The 20,180-nt window shown below is 39.4% G+C and overlaps 1 protein-coding gene across 1 annotated transcript in view; it reads left to right on the top strand.

Moving 5' to 3' along the window:
• The window catches only part of TPK1 (thiamin pyrophosphokinase 1), a 254,642-nt gene that overhangs the window by 134,837 nt on the left and 99,625 nt on the right, over positions 1–20,180 (top strand). The window contains exon 5 of the mRNA XM_017734592.1: positions 9,956–10,102. Within this exon, the coding sequence (XP_017590081.1) occupies positions 9,956–10,102 (147 nt within the window). The remainder of the gene's footprint in view (positions 1–9,955; positions 10,103–20,180) is intronic.

Genomic DNA, 20,180 nt, shown 5'->3' with positions numbered 1-20,180 from the left:
TGATACTGGTCAAAGCTTTTGAAGCTGTCGTGGCTCTTCCTCTTTTTTTCTTTTCCTTACCTAGAAAGGAGTACTGGGGGCAGGGGGGAGAGGAAGGTATTAAGACCATTGGAAAGTAAAAGTGTGCAGCTGGTACTACACAGAAATGGTTTAGCCTGTAGTCCTGAGGCCTCATTGCTTTCTACAATCCTTTGTCTTTTCCTGACATTTAACTCTGCACCTCTTTGCTGACACCAGTGCTTTTCAAGAAAGGGCAGAGTGGCTTAGAGTAATTTAACTCTTAACAAATATTGTGAAAATGAGGCAGCCTGGTAACATTTGGAAGGCCTCCCCAGTATTCCCACTGTAAAAAATGGCAGTAGCACAAGCTCAACAAAAGTAGGGACTGAGGGGTCTTCATAGGAGAGCTGCCCTGGCAACCAGGCTTTGCTGGTTCTGATGCTCATGCTATTCCTTATTAAATCACCTACCTTTTACTTTGCCACTGATGGGGGATGGTCTCTTCAACTTGCCTAAAGAACCCATCGAGTTTCCCTTTTAAACAACTGAACAGCTAAGCACCGAACAATTAAAGCTCAATATTTTCTGCAAATTAAATGTGAACATAAAATGTTTACAGCTGCACAAGCGCCTCCAGTTTAAGAAATCATGCTTCATTTCTTTTTAAGTGTGTGGCTAAATTTATATGGTGTAGAGGACAGTGTAGAAAAATAAAATACATTCTGTAATTACTCAGGCTATGTTTAACTTACCTGCTATAAATACTGAACCTGTGCTGAAAAGGAAAATTGACATCCAGATCGTAATGTACTTCCTTCAGTATAAAAATATGTCCAGCCTCTTAGAAACAAATGTATAAATTCAAGACTTCTTTCCGCAAGTCTGCACTCCCTCAGAAAAGAAAGTCATTCTGTACTGCCCAGGTATTCAGTGAAATCACTCAAAAGAGGAACCATTCACAGAATAGGGCCTGAGAGACATAGGAAAAATTTTCCATCTTTAGTTTCAGGTCTTATATCTATCCCTGGAGTATAATAGGACAGGTTATTATCCCCTTGTTCATCATGAAGATTAATGTTCAGACCAGCTGAAAATACTACTGTTCTGTTGGGACCTATCGGGAGATCTTCAGACCTGTGTGAACCCAAGTTTAAACATTTTAAATAGCAGAGCTAACGCCTCGCCCTAGCTGGGCACATGTGCTTCAGGCTGTTCAGTCCTCTGGGATGCTGCTGCGGGAGAGTGAAGGCCCTCCAAAGCTCTGCCTTACATCTGACGTCTTTTATACAGACTTCACTGTTAAATGTTACAATGGGAAGGTGCCTGAGTTGTTACCCTTAACTCAGATGAAACAAACAAACAAAAACGTGTATATCTATATATATATATAGATATATAGTGGAAATTGAAATTTTTTAAGTTTCTGTATTTTTGAATGGAATGTTTCCCCTTAAAAATCTATGATTCTTTCCTTAAAATTTGACATCCAAACTTAATATGATGGAATTTAAATAAAACTAGGCAAAAAGTTAGTTTTAAAGAAAACTTAACTGGTTTGGGAAGTCACAAGAAAAGGTCTCAACCCTCAGTAGCGTTGAAGTCGGTGTTCCCTGTTCATGGGGGTGTTAGTGCCTGTGGGCTGCTGGCAGAGCATTTCATATGGACACCCTTGGCTACAGAAATTCTACCCTGTTGCCTCACAATATCACAGGTTTGTTTAGCTTCCTTTGTGGGCTTTCCAAGGGTCCTGGACCAGCATCTGGGCAGGAGCTGAAGCACAACCACATGAAGGTGTGGGAAAGGAAATACACATCTTCTCTTCATCTCAACCTTCTAGAGAAACAGGCACAGTAATGAGCTGTCGGGTTTGTGTGCCCAGGTGATGGTGGGGTACAGGTGTGTCCATGAGGAGAGGCACAGCCGAGTCCCTCAGCCCAGGCAGGGAGGGGTGAGGGGAAAAGGGGGACAAAACAGCCATGTCAACCCCAAGGGGAGAGCAGAAAGAGGGGCTCCAGCCTCCAGATTCTCCTGGAGAAGCCTGGGCAGAGCAAATGAATCTCTCCTGAGGGAGCTGCAGCCTGTGCAGAGGAGCCCATGCTGGAGCACATATCTGCCCATGGAACATCATGGTGGAGCAGATATCCACAGTGCAGGCAGTGGAGAACCCTGTGCCAGAGCAGGTGGACGTGCCCTGAAGGAAGCTGCAGGCTTTGAAGACAAGCCCACGGAGGAGCAGGCTCCTGGCAGGAGCCACAGCATGTAGGGGACCAACAGTGGAGGAGTTTGTTCCTGAAGGTCTGGATTCTGTGGAGAGAACCCCACGCTGTAGCAGGAGAACATGATAAGGAAGAAGCAGCAGAGAGGAGATGGTATGAACTGACCACAGTCCCCTGTTTCCCTGTGCCAGTCAGGGGAAGGGTGAGATAGAGGAGTGAGGAATGAAGGAGTTAAGTTGGGCCTGGAAAAAAGATGGGTGATGGAAAGGTGGGTTTAGTTTTGTCTTTTTTTCTTTCTCTAACTTGATTTTAATTGGCAATAAATTAAATTAATTTTCCCCAAGTCAAGTCTGTTTTGACTGTGATGGTAATAGATAATTATCGATCTCCTTGTCCTGACCCATGAGCTTTCTCATCTCATTTTCTCCCCCTGTTCTCTTGAGGAGAGGGAGTGAGAGAGGCTGGGTGAATGCCTGGCAGCCAGCTGAGATTAACCCACCACAGAACTGTAAGGGAAATCAGAGGGACATTGCCAGGGCTCATGGAGATGTGCAAAGGTACACACACTCTCACTGATATAGGATATATATCCTGTTTGTGGGCTGGTAGGCAGAACTTACAGATCCATCAGGTCCTAAGTAGCCAGGGACCCTCCTGTACAAGACTCTTTCTGCCAAGCAGGCTGCAGCAGGAGCCACAGTCCAGGGAAAGGCTCCCTGGTTTGGATCATGATCTGTGTCCCATGGGGGAAGAACAGAGCCTTTTAGGGAGACTCTTTGCAACAAAGAGCCTCTTCCCTGCACAGTGTCTTTTCCACCTGCTGGTGCTGCAGGACTGGGTTAACCTCCAGCACAGGCTGCAGTCTGGCCCTTGATGAGGGTAGTGGGATCCACATGGGATGAGGCATCAGCGCGGGGGGTGGGGGCCATGCTGGCTGGCAAGCAGTATGTTGTACTTGTGTTGCCCTGCTGATCTTGTGACAACATGGAAATATGTTGGAGGGAGGGAAAGGAAGGCTACTACAGTAAAGACTGACAGTCGGAGTTAAGTGAAATGTGAAATACAAAGCTCACAATGAACAGATTCTCTTGAAGATTTTTTTCCTTTCTTGAATTGTACATTGATGAGAGTTTGTAGTTAGTTTGTATTTCCTTATTTTGACTCCTGGAGGCAGTATTCAAAATGATTAAAACCACAGCCTGTGCCAAACACAGCTTTTGGCACTGGATGCAAGTGGCTGTTAGACCACTGAAGAGATTTGCTAGACCATTTTAGTATAATCTTTCAAGGGCCTTTCAGATTTCTCCTAATACAAATCCAGGACTTCCTTTCTTAGGGATATGGTGGTTTAGTTATTGATTTCACGCTTCCATGGGCGTAATACCACAGTGCACACCGTGGATGACAGTAGTTCAGTTATGGGAAGAGAAAGGTTAGCCTGATGCTTGTGAATGTTTTTTCATACCGTTTTAAAAGATGAGAAGATTTTATGATTTTTCAGAAGACAACTGATGGATAGTCCTGGAATCCTTGTTCATTCACAAAATAAATGTGTCTGGATCAAAACCAGCACACATTTTCCTCCAAAGCATCGGTAAACAGATTGCTTTAAGAGTTCCAGTGTATTTCTACCTACTCAGAACAGCATGGTAACAGTTAGGAGTAGGGAAAAACCTTTCACCCAGAAAATCTGAGGCAATAAGGAGTTCTGGTGACTGATCTCACACACAGAAGGAATTGTAGAGCTTTGCTCCAGCTGACTAGCAGTAGCAGAGCAGGAGTTGTTGGTGTCCCCTCTCTACCTGAGGTACAGTGAGCACTGTTTGACCAAGATCATACATAAATACTCAGTACAAAAGCAGGAAGTCAAATTCAGATTGCTTGGTGTCGCTGTGGTCCGCAGGGACAGCGAGATGAACAACACAGAATTCAAGTCCAGGATAGAATGGGGATTATTTAATTAATTACAGACTCATTTTTATAGCTTTGTTCACAAGAGTGGTATAACATTATTGGGTGCTTGACCATACACCTCCCAGAGTGATTGGTTGAATGCTATGACACCCATTTCAAAATACTTTCTTCAGTGTGGAAAACAAGACTGTGCATAACAAGTTTGCACCTGTGAGATAAAGTCTTGGTTTACAAAAGCCTCTACACTGTTTACAGCTAGCTTGTGTGAGGAAGGAGACTTTCACAAGCAGCGGTAAAAAATAGGAAAATTTCTCTGACAGCTTTTTCAGCATCTACAGCTTGGGATCCAGCAGTTCACATGGATTTTGTAGATTAGGTTTCTTTAAGTAATAAAGAATTAAGTCAATGGTAATGAAGTTTATGTTCCCCAAAACTAATGCTAGATTATGTTATATACACTCTCAGACATTCCATTTACCTGCGAGAGAGGGCAAAGCCAAAACTTCATTTTTTGAAATGAAACGGTCATTCAACCAGAGGTGTAAACACAGGTCAGTAGTAAAACCCAGCTTAAGATATTTCCAGCAACTCAAGTCTATTTCTGGATTCTTTCTCATTTCTATCTTACCATCATACATGTTTCTTGCTTTAAGCAGGCAAATGCAACCTGTTTGCATACTTATTGTCATTACCAGAGAGAATTAACCTCTTATTTGAAATAAAAAGCATTACAAATAGCAAAAGCACTTGGGTGAAACTGTAAGAAAATGAAGATAAGAAGCAAGAAGTGTTTTGTGAGGGAGCTGGAACAACCTAATATATAGATTAGTGGAGTCAGTGAGGTAAGGATGAAGCTGATTGAAGGTTATCATCTCAGGTACACAGACAGGATGGCAGCCTTTGACTGAGAGGTCTTGTTCCCAGGAAGAGTCAGATGGCTGAAGCAACAAGAAAATTCTGGCTAAAGTAAAGAGGATTCTACCTGAGCAAAGTTCAGATGCTGCTGTGTGGTTCAGCATATCATTCCTACAGAAATGAATGTCATACATTTTATGTAAAACACTGAGCTAGGGAGCCAGTAATCAACTCAAGTGGACAATATCTTGCTACATATTTAACATTGGATTATGGGATTTTAGTAGTTCATTAAATTTACATTGCAATTTTGAGTATGATATAAAAATATTACTTATCTGGCCAGCACGAGAGCTCTGATACAGCTATGGGAAAATGAATTAAAATCTTCTCTGACCCATTTGCTATCAAGGGAAGTGCTTGGTGTGTTTTAAAGTCTTCGGTACTGAATCTGATGCAAAGACCAGAAAATAATTTAAACCACATCCTGAGCTGACAAATTGCCTTGTGAAGAAGAAAATGCTTTTCTTGTAAACTGGCCAAAATTGATGAAGTGACAAACCAACAAAGCAATAGTAAATGTACCATTCACACTACTGCTTAATTGTTCGTTTTTCAACACAATATACTTCATACATACATATATATATTTCAGCACATGATAAACTTCCAACATACTATACATATTACTAGAATAATTTTGTTGTCTATGTGATATTCCTTTAAAAATTAAATTAAAGGAATAGTCTTATGATTTATAGAAAACTAAGAAAGGCTGCGGGAGATGAAAGATTTCAGTAAAGTGAGAAGGTGCTAAAACCCCACCGTGTTCCAATCAGGTATCTAACCTGTAATTGGCATACTAATATCTTGGATATTACCAATGGATGGTCTCCATGATCTCAGAGCGCGGGAGGTTTAGTCATGACTCCAGAACTTTTACAACATCTTGATTACTCTTGCCTTCCCTTTTTCCTTTAGGAGAGATATTTTTTGCAGTTCATTCAATGCTGTTGGTTGTTGTCGGTAAATTTGTTGCCTTTCATCTACCCACGTCCCTGAGACTTAGGCATGTTTGTTTGCAAGTTATCTGGCTGAAAGTGAACTCATGGGGAAGAAAGTACTTTGAGTTGTCTGTCCTCTCCCTGGGGAGAGGATTTCTTATCAGAGATAATGAGCATGGTTTTGAAAAGAGTGGGCATTGTTGGCTGTCAGTTTGAGCCATGGACTTCACTGTTATATGTCATGATGATGCTGACATTGCAAAGCTAGATATTGCACTCTTTTCACCCACTTCAGGCAGTTCCCAGCTTCCTGTGTCCTTAAATGCATGTTCCTCAGTCATAAAGGGAAGATCTTCTTTGTATTTAACCCATTCATTCTAGAAAGAGGAATGGCAGCTGGGACAGCTTTCACAGTGTTTAGCAAGCCTGCAAACAGGCTTTACAGCAGGTTGTCCATTTCAATAGTCTCTGTGAGAGTGGAAGCAGGAACCTGAGAAACTTCATTCTGATGTGGTAGGAGCCTCAGCTCCCCATGGTTACTGCACCCTCTAAATTACAGCTTGTGGGAGAAGGAAAAAATAAGTCCCTGAATTGCCAGCACAAAGTCTTACTTTATGCTTTCCTTCTCCTTCTAACTGCCCTGCTTTTTGGTAGTGACCTCTAAAACTTTCTCAAGACATACTAACATATGGGCGTATCATTTAAAGATGACTAGATCCTACCCTTAGATCTTCAGCTATTTCTAAGTTAAAGCTTGATAGCCTTTAAAGATACTCTGTATTTAAATCAGGTTATAGATAGTCCAAGAGAATGTGGCTGCAATGATCTAAGCTGTTCTCTGTAGTTGTTTATGATTTTATGTCCTTTTTTTTCAAGAAATGAATGACACAGTGTGAAAACAAATTGTGTAAGGGGACTGGTGATGGGACATTTAAGTGAAGCATGGATATTTCAATTGAAGTACAGCGTGTGGGTCAAATGTTGCCTGCTGAGCTCATTAGCAGTAACAGGATTAATTCTGTTGCCTGTGGTATGCAGGAAATCATAGTACTAAAATGAATGGCCTTTCCTCTCTGCAGTGTGGGAATATCCAAATGTCCAGTTCTTGAGTATTCACTTTGTCTTAGGTTCTGGAATGACAAAGAGCTGTGTACATGCTTTCCTGGCACATCCATTTTCTTAAGTGCTTGGCAGAGTGAGAGAAGCAGTGATTGCAGGGAAGGAACTAATTGTTTTGTTTGTGATTTTTGTGTTGTGTTTTCTGGGGGGTTTTCTTGACAGAGGTGATAGCTTTAGGATGAAAAGGCTCTTGAGGTTTTGTTTGCACTTAGCCTTTCTGTGGTTTTTTTGGTTTTTTTAAATAAAAAAAGTATGACTACCTAGACCTTCAGATAAAGGCTATAAAAGTCCTACAATGTCTGGATGCCTGTCACTTCTGCCAGGATTATCCAGTGAAAGGTGGTACTGTAAACTGTCACAGAAGTGCAGAATTTCAGCTTTTCTGTCTATTCCTCTCATACTCCAGCTGGGTTTCTTTGCATACCTGTCACATACTTGTGTTTTTCATTTTCACAATCCATGCAAACCCTAAATAATAGATATATTCCCTTTTCAGATATCTTTATTATCCTTCTTCCAACACACCTCAACCCCATACCTCTGGTTTATGAATGCCTTTTCAACATGTCTACTCCATGCTATATTGGTTTTATTTTCTTCCTTTTTGGTAACCAATCCACAAGACTGCACTGTTACAATTTAATAAGGAGTAGGACTTTGAGTAGGATTCTGTATTACTTGAAAATATAAGAAGTATTTTTTTTTGCTGCGTTTTTCTTCAATGGCAGTGCTCTGGCAGTCTCTGCCACAACTGCAGTTACTGAGCACATCATTGCTTGGGCTGGGTCCTGTACTTCATGGGAAGTACACGTGAGGTAGTAGTAGAGCAGGGGTTCTCTGACATACTGGCAGTTTTACAAGGGAAAGAAGACACATTTGGAATGTTTCTGCATCATTTCAATTCCAAGTCAAAGGAACTCTGTAATCCCTTCATTCTTACCTTTTATATTGTACCAATCATCAAAGCCAAAAGAAACAAGTTGATGTATGGTGAGACATGTGCAGTAGTTGCTCAGTTTCTTGAAGACTAATCTAGGCTAATATTTAAGCTTCAGTCCCATTGCTTAGAGGAAAAACAGCATACATGTGGATCCTGATCCTTTGTCAAGCCACCTTAAGTTCACTGTGGTTCCAGGTTAGTGTAGCAGATTCTCCCTATGGCCTCTATTAGGGAAGGAGGGGAGCATTTTAGTTGTGGTTGTCTGGTAGGGGGCTAATGGGTGTTGGTGGGTCTTATTAGTAGTATTATTTTCAGAGAATTGATCCGCCCTTTTGACTCACAGTCATTACCAGTCAAACAAAAGCAGTTTGTTTCTAAAGTGGAATCAATAAAAGGGAAAATATCTTATGATAGTATAGCTTAGCTGGGAACACATGCTTTTTACCTTTTGCTATTTTGTCTTCTGTTTAAGGATATGTTTTCCTGCCGTTCATATTCTCTTGGTTGTACATTAGGTCTGTGTGATCTGTAATCTGCACAGAAAATACATCCTGTCAGCAGTACAAGGATAGGGTTTTTCGTTTCAGTGTTTGCTGCTAGTATAATGTGTTATATTGATCCACTCTGGCCTCTGAAGAATTTTCCTGGTGCTGATGAGAAAGATGGTATATCTCTTCAAGGAAGGGAAAGACCTTAATTTTCATGCAAAACAATATTCAACAGAATCATAAAGCCCTAGACCTGGTAATAAAAATAGAAGCTGATGCTATTAATACATCATTCCAGATACACAGAGCACCATTATGTGGCTCCTGGGTTGAGTAAAACTTCATGTAATCACACAAACCATAGGCTTAAGCTCTATAAAGTTGGAAACTTAACCAGATGGCCATAGTCAAAGCAGCTCCTAAAGACTTCAGAGCTGCAATGTCTTAGGGCCCTAGATATGACTTAGTGTTAGCTTTTTAAAATACAATTACTGAACATAACTGATCTACATTATGGAAGTAATAATAATAATAATTTGCACTCAGTGACTTTTTATTTAAGGACCCAAAAGCTCTTAACCAAGCCTTTTGAATACTCCCTTTCTGCTTATAGGAAATAAAGTGCTCAGAGTCTTGAACAGCTGTGTGACAGAATTGAGCAAGAGCAATTCCATGGCATATTGCAAGCAGTCAGGTGGTGTTTTCTGTGTGTCAGGGACTGGGACTGGAGAGTGCTCCTGTGGCTCTCTGTCCGTGACAGCTGGTATATCTCTTCAAGGAAGGAAAAGACCTTAATTTTCATGCAAAACAATACTCAACAGAATCATAAAGGTGATGTTCTAGTCACTTGGGTTGGAACTTCCTATACAGTAGTACTTTTAATCTTGAGCAGGGCCAGCCTTTGAGCAGTATTGCTTGTACATTGAAATGCTGTGTGGCAGGAATGAGAATGACACATAATGGCCTAACCTGAAATTTCCTTTATTCGCTCTGTGAACTGTGAGTATAATAATGAAATGATGTAAAGAACTGGGGATCCTACGGCTCAGATATACCACACTTACCTGAGGAGCTTACGTATGGAGTGATATATCTTAGACTCTATATATTCGGGACAGACAGGTAAGTACCTTCAAAGAGTGGCCTGTGTTTTAGGGAGAATGGTTATGTCCTTTTAAAAAGTACCACATGTTGGCCATGAATTAATGGTGCTTTAATACTCAGCTTAAAAATCACATAATGGTATTTATCAGTAATGGGAGTAAAATAACTGTATTTGACATTTGCTTTCTATAGTCAGTAGCTATTTTTTTCTTTTCTTTTGTTTTTCAAAATGTGATTTTATTGTGGATTTTCAGGGTCTATTCCTGGGAGTTTTCTTCGTAAGTCTTTTAGACTTTTCTTCGTTCTGTCTTTTAGATCGATGTGATTGTGACTTTGGGCGGACTTGGAGGACGGTTTGACCAAACAATGGCATCAGTAGAAACCCTTTTTCATGCAACAAATATCACTCCTTCTCCAGTGATAGTTATCCAGGAGTGCTCGCTGATTTACCTGCTTCAACCTGTAAGTGTTGTGAAAAGTTACTTCGTAATAAAGCTGACTTTCCACCCACTCTGACACGATAGGTCTTGCACCATTAAATGCTCATTTTCTCAGTTGTGTTCTGTAGGGTCAGAGCTGAAATATAAAATACATTGCAGGCAAGTGGACAGCAAATGATGGGGTCTGAATTCCTCTTTTGGAAAAGATTGTGTTTAATTTGTTCAGGATAGATTTGTTTAAAAGGGGAGAAACAAGAAAATCAGAAAGTATAAAAACTGAATTGGGTAAATAGAGGATATTGATTAGAAATGGGGAAAAAAAATTAACCTTTTATATTAGATTCCAGTAAGTCTAAATTTAGCACACAGCCCTTTTGCATGTTGAGTAGCAATAAGGATGCCTGCAATAAGAGGAGCAAAGAAAAGATGTAAGAGGATGTTATGAGGGAGTTCCTGACATACACATCAGGCAGAGCTCTTATGCAGTCCAAGTGGCGCAGTTCATTTATGATGGGAATCCATCTAGCATCAACAAGGGAATTTATTTAAGATGTGTTATTTCTGTGGTTTTTCAGATGTGTTATTGCATTTATTGATTCATAAAACAACACACACAAAAGATCTTGCTGCTCTTTTGCTTTTGAGATTTAAATTAAAGGCAAATCTAAACATCAAACACTGTTCTAACAGTGTTTCATTTATTTTTTGGAAAATATCTTTTCCCCTTGGCAAGGCTTCTAAAAGCTTACCTAAGTTTCCCAATTTCTCTTGGAAAGCTTATTCCATTAATATAAGTAACATTCACAGGTAAATTTGACACAACCTTGCACCAGATGTGCTTCATTGTAATTTGAGAAAAGCATTCATGAGGTTCTATGAGAATATAGATTTAAAGCCACAGGGACAGGTGCTCTATTAAAAATTTGAAGCACTGTGTCTGCAGGAAAGGTGGTAGGCATAGGAGCTCTTTTGCCAGTATGATGAGGAATTACTCTGATCATTAGTTGCACAGCTAAATGGATGGAGGCATCAGAGTGAAGGGAAAAGAGAAATGAAGGATAACTGTGGTTACAATCTAAAACTGAGGAGTAACTTGCTTGTGATTGATCTGTGAGTGCAGTACTTCACTGACCACTGTAAATTTCCTTTAGAGTGTTTTTAAGAACATGTTGAAGAGCTGAAATAAAGTGGACAATTTCCAGTTTAGCTTACAAAACTCTTGCTTGGACTGGAAAGATTTCTAATTATTTTCATTCATCTTTTCCATAAGCGGCTTTCAAATGCCATGCCTAAGGTTGCTTTCATGAGTCTTCCATGAATAATTAAACCCTTTACAACTTGAAAAAAAAAATCATGATCTGTGCATTTTAAATAGAAATAGGAGGTTGCTAATTGTTTTGTTTGCTGGAAACTTCTTTGTTCTCTTTTTAATAATGCCATACAAAAAGCATTTAATATTTTTTTGTAGATGGGCAGAGTTCCACAGGAAACTTCAAGCTGTTTCTAGCAGCTTGAAGGGGCAGATATAGGGGTAGGCCGTTTAAACAATATTAGTGCTAACTTCAACACAACACTGCTTTTCATTGTTGGTTTAAACCTGTCACTGTCAGCATCTTCAGTCAACTGAAGTGTGGTACCTCCATATAATAACATGAATCCTGAATAGTTGTTTTTCCTTAAAAAAGTGAGTAGTTTATAAACTGAGAGAAACAAGGATCCTAAGCTTGCAAGTACTCTTTTTTTTTTTTTTTTTATGGAGTTCAGCCTGATATTTTTCTCTTGCAAACAGCCACAATCATGACATTCTCTTTTTTCCCCCTCTCCCCTTTGTAATTTAAAATCAGGGTAGGAGGGAGTTTAACACAATGGGAGACCCACTGACTGTTCGAGATGCAAGTCTGGAAACTGTGCAATAAATGAAGCAACATTTTGAGATCCAATTGCTAATGCAAATGATGAACTTGAGAGCATGTTGTTTTTTCTAGAAATGTTGATGGAAAACCTTTCTCTCTTCAGGAAGAAGAATCTGATCTTTATTGGATTCTTTTGATAAAATATATGAGCAAAACAGAATTATGTTTTTGCTTCCAGAAAACATTAACCTTTGGTTCAGTATAGCAAGAGGGTGGTTCTCTGTCATGTGTACCTAGGCAGAGTCTAAAATACTTGGCTACAGCAGATAAACTGGTAATTCTTTAAGAGCCCTAGGAAGAATACCAAGGGGAGTAACAAGTCAAGCTGCTGAATTTATAGTTACTGGTGCAGAAACTAAGAGGAGGACGGTGTGAGTAGGTATCTATGGACACTAAAAATCTGTTAATTGCTTTGAAATTGTTACAGTGTTGGTATAGAGGGTTACAGTAGAAGAAATACATCAATATTTAATACACTTGTAAAGGGCCCACAGCGTTGCAGGAAACATGCTTACAGACTTGCTGAAAGTCTTCAGGGTGGTAAGAGGAAGAAAGCAAGGACAATGCCTGGTTTGGGTTCCAGTGCAGACTACCAAGCAAGGTGGACCAGGTAAACAAAGCCTTTTTTCATCAGCCAGTAACTTTCTGCAAGTACTGAATGTAAGAGTAATTAGAACTTTGAGTACTGAGGCATTTCTTGGGAAATAGACAGACAGACAGTGCAAGTTTTTGAAATATATAGATAAAAATGTTTTGGCATGGAGAGAGAAGAAAACTGTAAGGAAGTAAACTCTCTTATGTTCATTTCTGACCTTTAAGGATGAGCTCCTGTAAGGAAAAGAGAAAAAAGATGGGAATAATTACATCCCATAAATACCTGTCTCCATGATCTCTATGGAAGAATTGGGTGGGAGGCTGAAATATAGATATATAGACTGTAAGTATGTAAATTTAGATAAATGAATTCCAATATATGTCAAACCACTAAACAAATATTTAAGAAAAGAAAGCAGGCATGAAATGAGTTGCACCTATGGAAGGGCTCAAACAATGAGAACATAATTTGTAGCTACAGCATTTATAAATTGACAGTGAAAGATTTTCTCTTGTCTGAATGAGAAAGGAAAACTAATGACAAGCAGCCTAAATGAGCACTTTTGCTCAGTCTTCACTAAAGCAAAATATTCCTTTGAGCAGATAACCAACACAGTTAAAATCAGTATGAAGATTTTAAATTGCTTCAGAGAAAAAGCAAATAAAAGAGTAGCTGCCTTTGATTCTGCCAGCTCCAAGGGCTGTTACTTTTTCTGTGCCATGGAACACTAATTAGGATAGGAGTCAGAAACAGGGAGGCTTTGTAAGAATTCTAGGATGTGATGCTTGTTCTGAAGCATTTTCTGATGTGATGATTGGAATTTAAAAAAAAAAAAAAATGTACCTGTGTACTGAATAGATGTCATATTTCTTTCTCTAGGGGGGGAGGAGGAAAGCTTGAATTTTTAATAAGGAGTAATCAGTCTTTATAAGCAGGATATTTTATGCAAGAGTTCATACATTTTATGTTTGAAATTTGGTAATATCAATTACCATTAGACTATACCCTGGCTGAAGAGCATAAGGCCCTTAGAGTCATGTTTATCATGCTAGCCATGCTCAGTATGAATGGCTTAAGGTTTCACATACATACTTTCTCATTTTCTGGTTGTGTGCTTCTCAGGAGTACAGAAACATTAGCTTCTGTACACTGAGCATAAATTATCTTTTATCTGTGAGTTTTATGGCAGTTTGTAATACAAGGTAATAGGATTTATGACCAAGAAATGAGAAGATGCCCAAGAGTTAATGAGGCCTGTCTTTTACATATACTGAGCAGTTCAGTTTTTCCCACACAGGATTCCAGCCCTAGGACGTAGAGAAGAATTGCTGCCTACACATGAAAATGCGTTACAGCAGCATATTTTTGTCGGTTAATGAACTCTTTTGAAAGAGGGTGGGAATATTTTGATAACCCTTTTTCTTACACCCAGCTTTTCTTGTGAGTGCATGTCTGCCTTCCGTGTGAGAAATGATGAATAATTTAACATTGTAGGTAGTGGCCCAGCAGCTAAATGTGAGTAATAAGTATTGGGAATTCCATCCCATATTCTTGGGTCTTTACCACCATTTCCTTGAAGAGAAGTATATTGGGTGGTCTTTTGATCTCACAGTCTCCTAGACTGTAAATTGGGTAAAACCCATGTCCTTCTCTGAACGGGTACTGTGAGGCTCGTTTAGTTATTTACAAAATGCCATTACATCCTGTGCTCTGCACTGGAGCGAAACATAGTATCATGGTAATAGTAACAACAGTACTAGCAAGGCCCTTAATTAACATAAATATTGCCATATTTATGGAAGCTGTGCACGTAATTAGCTAGCATGGTCCCAAGCACAGTTTCAGTGGGAGCCAGCCATCCTTCTCGCAGATGGCGTCTGGGCACGCCCCAGGCTTAGCACAGGCCGGGAGCTGCTTCTGAAGCACTTGGAAGGGAGCACCTTGTCTTGGGGCCAAGAGAGAACAACCACATGCACATGGGCACTGCTGTGCTGGTTGGCTTGAGTTCCAGAGCTGTTACCTGAACCGATTTACAGGTGCAGACAGAGTGACTTGGCATGAAGATCTGCTCCTAGATGGAGACACTTTAGTAGATGTGAGAGAAGGTTCACAGACCAGGAACTTCGCTGGGGTTTATTGCTGCAATTCTTTGTGCCAATGTTATTTGATTTGGTTTGTGTCTGTGCTTGTAAAGTTTAATGGGAAGTTCAGTGTATATACCTTCAACTTCTGAGTTTTTCTCTGGCAGCCAGTTCCTTGAAATTTGCAGGAACCTCAAGAATGAGTTATCCGATCAGTTCTGTAGTGCCTCATGTGCAAGAAGCAGACCTGGCTTGCACTCAATGGAGAAAATCCTTAACGAATGTGCCTCTTATAGGGGATAATTTTGGGATCTGGAAATTTAATGTCTCCTTTTCCTATATACATGTTTTTGATGGGTAAATTCAGTTTCAAAAAGATTGCAGTTGTAAAGGAAGGCATTTAAACATATATCTAATATTTAAACATGCATTTAGTACTTACAGTGTTTATTGTCCTGAAAGGCCCTCTCTCCTGTTTGGCATCTTCTCTCAAAGAGCGCTATTGGAACTCAATCTAGTTGACAAAGTAGTCAGTCTCTGTGCCTTAAGCTCCTTGTGGAATTCACAAGTATACAACTTCTTGTTCTTTGATAAATACCTTTTCTGGTGATTTTTCCAATGAGAAAGCCAGCCATTCAGCTGGACAGAGACACTGCAATGTCAAAAATATTGGCTGAGGAAAAGTCTTAATCAAGCCTTTCTCTGGGAGCCTGAGTCCTTCACAGAAAACCTTGCAGAAAGGGGGTTTGTGCCTCCAGAGATTTAATATTGCATTGAAGTGGGTTCTCAGAAAAAAAAGAAAAATTGCTATGTTGATAGTTTGGCTGCCTTAGTTTCCTTCTTTGGTAAGAAACTTTGAGGATTTGATTACAGCTCAACTTCTGTTCTTAAAATAAGACTTAAACTAGAGTCTGTATTTTTATTCTTTCCTGGGAAAATCCAGCTGGACCAATGATTATTCAGTCATTCTTATCATGTGATAATGTAGTGGGCCTGTGCAAATGTGACCTTCAAAAGGCTGCAGGTCTAAAGGACTTAGGTTTATTTCATGGTAATTTGTGGCTATGAAGTGGTGTTGCTTCATGTTTACACAGGATTTCTCTCTTTTACTGAATAACAGTGATCCAAAATTAATTCACATTTGTCAATAACATTCTGACCTGGAAAAGATTTACTTGCTATCTTACTTTTCAAGATTTTTTTTTTTTTTTTTTTTTTTTTTTGCTGTTACAAAAGGAAACTTTTAGGTGGATTTTCTCTTAACAGCTACATTCTTTGTAATTTTGTTCTTATTCCAGCATCAGCAGATGTGTATTGTGAAATATACAAAGCTTATATTGAACGTTAGAAATAATAATTAGCTTTTGAAATAGTCAAATCCATTGAAACAGTTTATTTAGCATCAGTTGAAAGTGCAACCTGCATCAACTTTATGGATGACATCTAATAGTTATTAATTACTTCTTTATAAGGAAGACAAACTGGCAACAAAAAATTCTTAAATCAATTTGTTAGCTTCCAGGTAACCAGTTTAATAAAGTACCTATCTTTCAGAGAGGAAAGGAAAATACCAAACCATCATTGCCAAGTGAAAAAGAATAGTCTTTATTAAATGAGATTTTCATCTGTTCATAATTGTTAAGAAACAAGTCATGCTCTATAGCAGGACATGGTAATCATACAGCTGTTTTTAAATTCATATCTTAATGGTGTCTGCAAGAGAAGATAATGTAAGGAGTCTGATTGGATTACTTAGGTACTTCTAAATTCTGAAGTCATCTAGGTTGATTCTGAATCAATAGTTTGCGCCTGGTAAGTGTCAACAGTTCTGGTCACAAATTTTTTCGATCTTTGTTGAGATTTTTAACTAGTTACTGCAGCTGCTGATGGATGATCATCTAGGAGAACCTTGGCCCTAAATAAAACTCTTCCAATGAGATTCCTGCTCTCTGTTGTTGCCCCTAGCTGTTGTGATATGATCTGGACAATCTGATAATATCTATTTTGTTGCTTTATGGAAACCATAGCAAGGTTTTTGATACAAAGCTGATTATCTTAGAGCTGTTTTGTTGGGGTTTTTTTTTCCCCGAACTTGTCAATTACTTTTCTTTCCTTCAAAATCTTAATCCATCTTTTCATCCCCTCCCTTAACAAACTTCCTTTTGCAGTGGTCTGATACTTTGGGCTTTTGTGTGGAATGTAGTATTAATAATTTTGTGTACTATAAAACAATTCTTCTGCTTTATATTAAATGGTCAGCAGCAAGATGCAAAATGTTTGTCTTTGACATTTGTTTATTGGTAGGAGCTGATGCATGAGCTGGGATCAATAGGAAGCTGGTAAAACTGTATCCTGTTTTGACAATGTTGGTAAGCTGAGGAAGACCAGAGCAGTATTTTCACTTGCTGTGTGTTCACTTGTCTTTATTCTGTAACTGAACGGAGCAGTGCTGGAGAGTGTGTGTGTGTGTGTGTGTGTGTGTTCATTCCAGTTCTGTTTGGGTTTTTTCCCGGGTAGGACTTTACTCCTATATGAGGACTTTGTATCAAGCTAAAGAATTCCTAAGCTGTTTGTGAATAGATTTTTGGCCAAAAAGGAAAAAAAAAAAGGCAAAAGCACTTTAAAAGACCGTTAATATGGATTCCAAATTTGACCAAAAGATTAAAGTATTTTGTACATAATTCAGTAAGCTTTCTATTTCTACCAGGTGCCATATTTTTATACTTTAAAAAAGGAACATTATGCAAATGCTTGTCTGTATGAAGGCGTCATAGACTCATACTTCGCAGATTGATTTAGTAGTATTTTTAGGATTATGATTTAAAATATTTGTCTGTCATCTAACACCTGGGAGGAGCAACGCAATGTTTTGAATTTCAAGGTCAACCATTAGACACAAAGAAGTAAGGGGACTCAGAGGAATAATTATTAACACTTTCTGTGGCTTGCCTTATCAGATGCCATCCTCCTTACTAAGCAGTCATCATACTGCAAGATCTTACTTTCTTTATCTAATCTTTTTTCTTCTACTTTCCTTTTTTTTTTTCTTTGGATTTTTCTTGGATCCCATCAACTGTCTATTCTCAGTACATCATCTTATCTTAACTTTTTAGTTCAGTTTTGTCTAAAATGTTCTAGCTTTAACTTAAGCAGCCACTGCTGCCCTGAAGATTTTTCCCAGGATTTGTCTCCTCCCAGCAGTCACAGTAGTGTGCTATGAAGCATTAATTCATCAATGCCCAGTCATTCTGGCTTCATCTATTCATAGAATCACAGAATCACATTCCTCTTGGGTCTCACAATGTTTCATCTTTATTTTGTTGTACCAATGACCAAAGTGGACCCGTCTTTAGCACTAGAATCTACTGGGGTGATATCTGCTGCAGTGTGCCTGTGCATCACCCTGAAATCACTGCTGTGCTGACCTCTTTGTTCAGCTTTATTGTGTTAGCCCAAATTCCTCAAGTCCTGGGATTCTGTTCTACCCACTCAGTGTCTTTCTGAAGGCATCTTACTGCCTTGCTTGAGGTGAATTTCACCCGAGTTTGGCAGTAACAGCTTTCCTCTTTGAGTATTAAATGGATTTCAGTGATAGTTTAGGGGTATGCAATTTTTTTCCACTCCCCATCTGGCTTACAGAAAGTTCTGTAGGGAATCTAACAAGTATCAGAAGTCTGTAATCTGTGACAGAACCTTATCTGGAAAGAAAATTAATGGAAAATATTTTATTTCATACAATCAAAAATATAGCAGGGAAAATCAATATTATTGTTCCTATCCTGAATGTAAAAGCAGTAGAAATTGAAGTGATAGTAGATGATAAATTATTTTCTACTACAAAATCAAAAAAATCAAAATGCTGAACACTTAATTGTTGACCTGAAGGGTTTATAGAATCCTTTAGAGGTAAATTTAATAATGGTCTTTTCTGTTCACATCTGAGTATTGGCAATAGTTGAAGTTGTAGAAGGTGAGCGTCTATATCCTGGCCTCAGTTATATTTGAAAATGCGTTGTCTCTTCAATTCAATCCCTTTGTGAGATGGCTTAGGCTTTTGCAATCCCTTACAGTATCGCTGTTAATTTTGCATCTGCCAGGGCAGTGGTGTAAACTGTATGGATTTTCAATATTTACTCTTAATATTCAAAAAGGGTCAGGGCAGAAGAACGATAATATTTGGTAATCTCAGAGGTTCTAGGGAAAATGCTGTACTGCACTGATAAACAAGATTTAGGTAGAACTATTCAGCTTTGCCATGGGAAGTGATTGATTTGGCAATCCGAATTTTTTTCATGTTGATAACAACTGATTACATTACTTCAGGACTCTCTTTGCTCTAATAGAATATCCCAAGAGCAGATGGTGATCAGGGATTGAATTCTTCATTGTCTTTTAAGGCTGTAATGTGTCTGTCACTCTCATGTCGGCTCCAGTCAAAAATACTTGCCAGCATTGCAGCTGGGCCAATGACTTTCAGGGGAGTGCACGGGCTTCTACTCTTAATACTAAAATGAAGGGATTTAGATTGAATATGTTTCTGTTAAAAGTAAGAAGAGGAGTCTGGAAACAATCTTGCAGGATCTGTGAGGGTGTGTCAAGAAGAAGAAGCTAGGCTTATTCTTGAGTTGCGCAGCAGAAGAATGAGAGACAGTGGCCCTAAACTGAGATGGAAGATTTGGAGTAACTGTAAGGAAAAATTTCTACTCTGAAGATAATTACAAATTGCATACAGGAACAAGTTGCCCAAAGAATCTCTGTCCTTGGCAGTGTTCAAAACCTGATGGGAAGGCTGCACTCCTGAGACTCCCTCCCACCTCTAAGTGATTCTGGGACGCGTGGGGAGACACGGGTAGACTGAGTAGGTATGTTAGAACTACTGTACAAGTATGTATTGAGAAGAATTTGGAATCTCCTGATACAGAAGACTGTGGCCACATTCAGAAATAGTGGTTCTGTCCACTTTTATCTTTTTTCATGTTTTTGTTACCTTACAAAGTGAAATTTGTTGTAGTCTCTCACGTAACCTCACAGAAGAAAATGCTGAAAGGAGAAATGATTGCTGTCTTTGAATGCACTGAGTAAATGCCAGGGAGAGAAAGGGTCTGATTAAGCTCAAGGCCAATGTTAGAGCAAGAGTAAATTACTTTAAACCAGTGATGGATAAATTCCCATCAGAAATTGTACCATCCAGAGGGAACTGGACAAACTTGAGAAGTGGGCCCACAATCTTCCTCATGATGTTCAAAAAAATCCAAGTGCACCTGTCCCAGTCGTAAGTAGAGACTGGAGGAAGAAATTATTGAGAGCAGCCCTGCCCAGAATGACTTGGGGGTGCTGGTGGATGAGAGGCTGGACATGAGCCAGCACTGTGCACTCACAGCCCAGAGAGCCAAATGTGTCCTGGGCTGCATCCAAAGCAGCGTGGGCAGCAGGGTGAGGGAGGGGATTCTGCCCCTCTGCTCTGCTCTGGTGAGACCCCACCTGCAGTGCTGCATCCAGCTCTGGGGTCCC

Source organism: Corvus brachyrhynchos, unplaced genomic scaffold (genome assembly GCF_000691975.1).
Source record: "Corvus brachyrhynchos isolate BGI_N302 unplaced genomic scaffold, ASM69197v1 scaffold94, whole genome shotgun sequence".
Classification (NCBI taxonomy): Eukaryota; Metazoa; Chordata; class Aves; order Passeriformes; family Corvidae; genus Corvus; species Corvus brachyrhynchos.
Note: the sequence above shows the minus strand (reverse complement) of the source record. Positions and strands in the feature narration are given on the sequence as shown.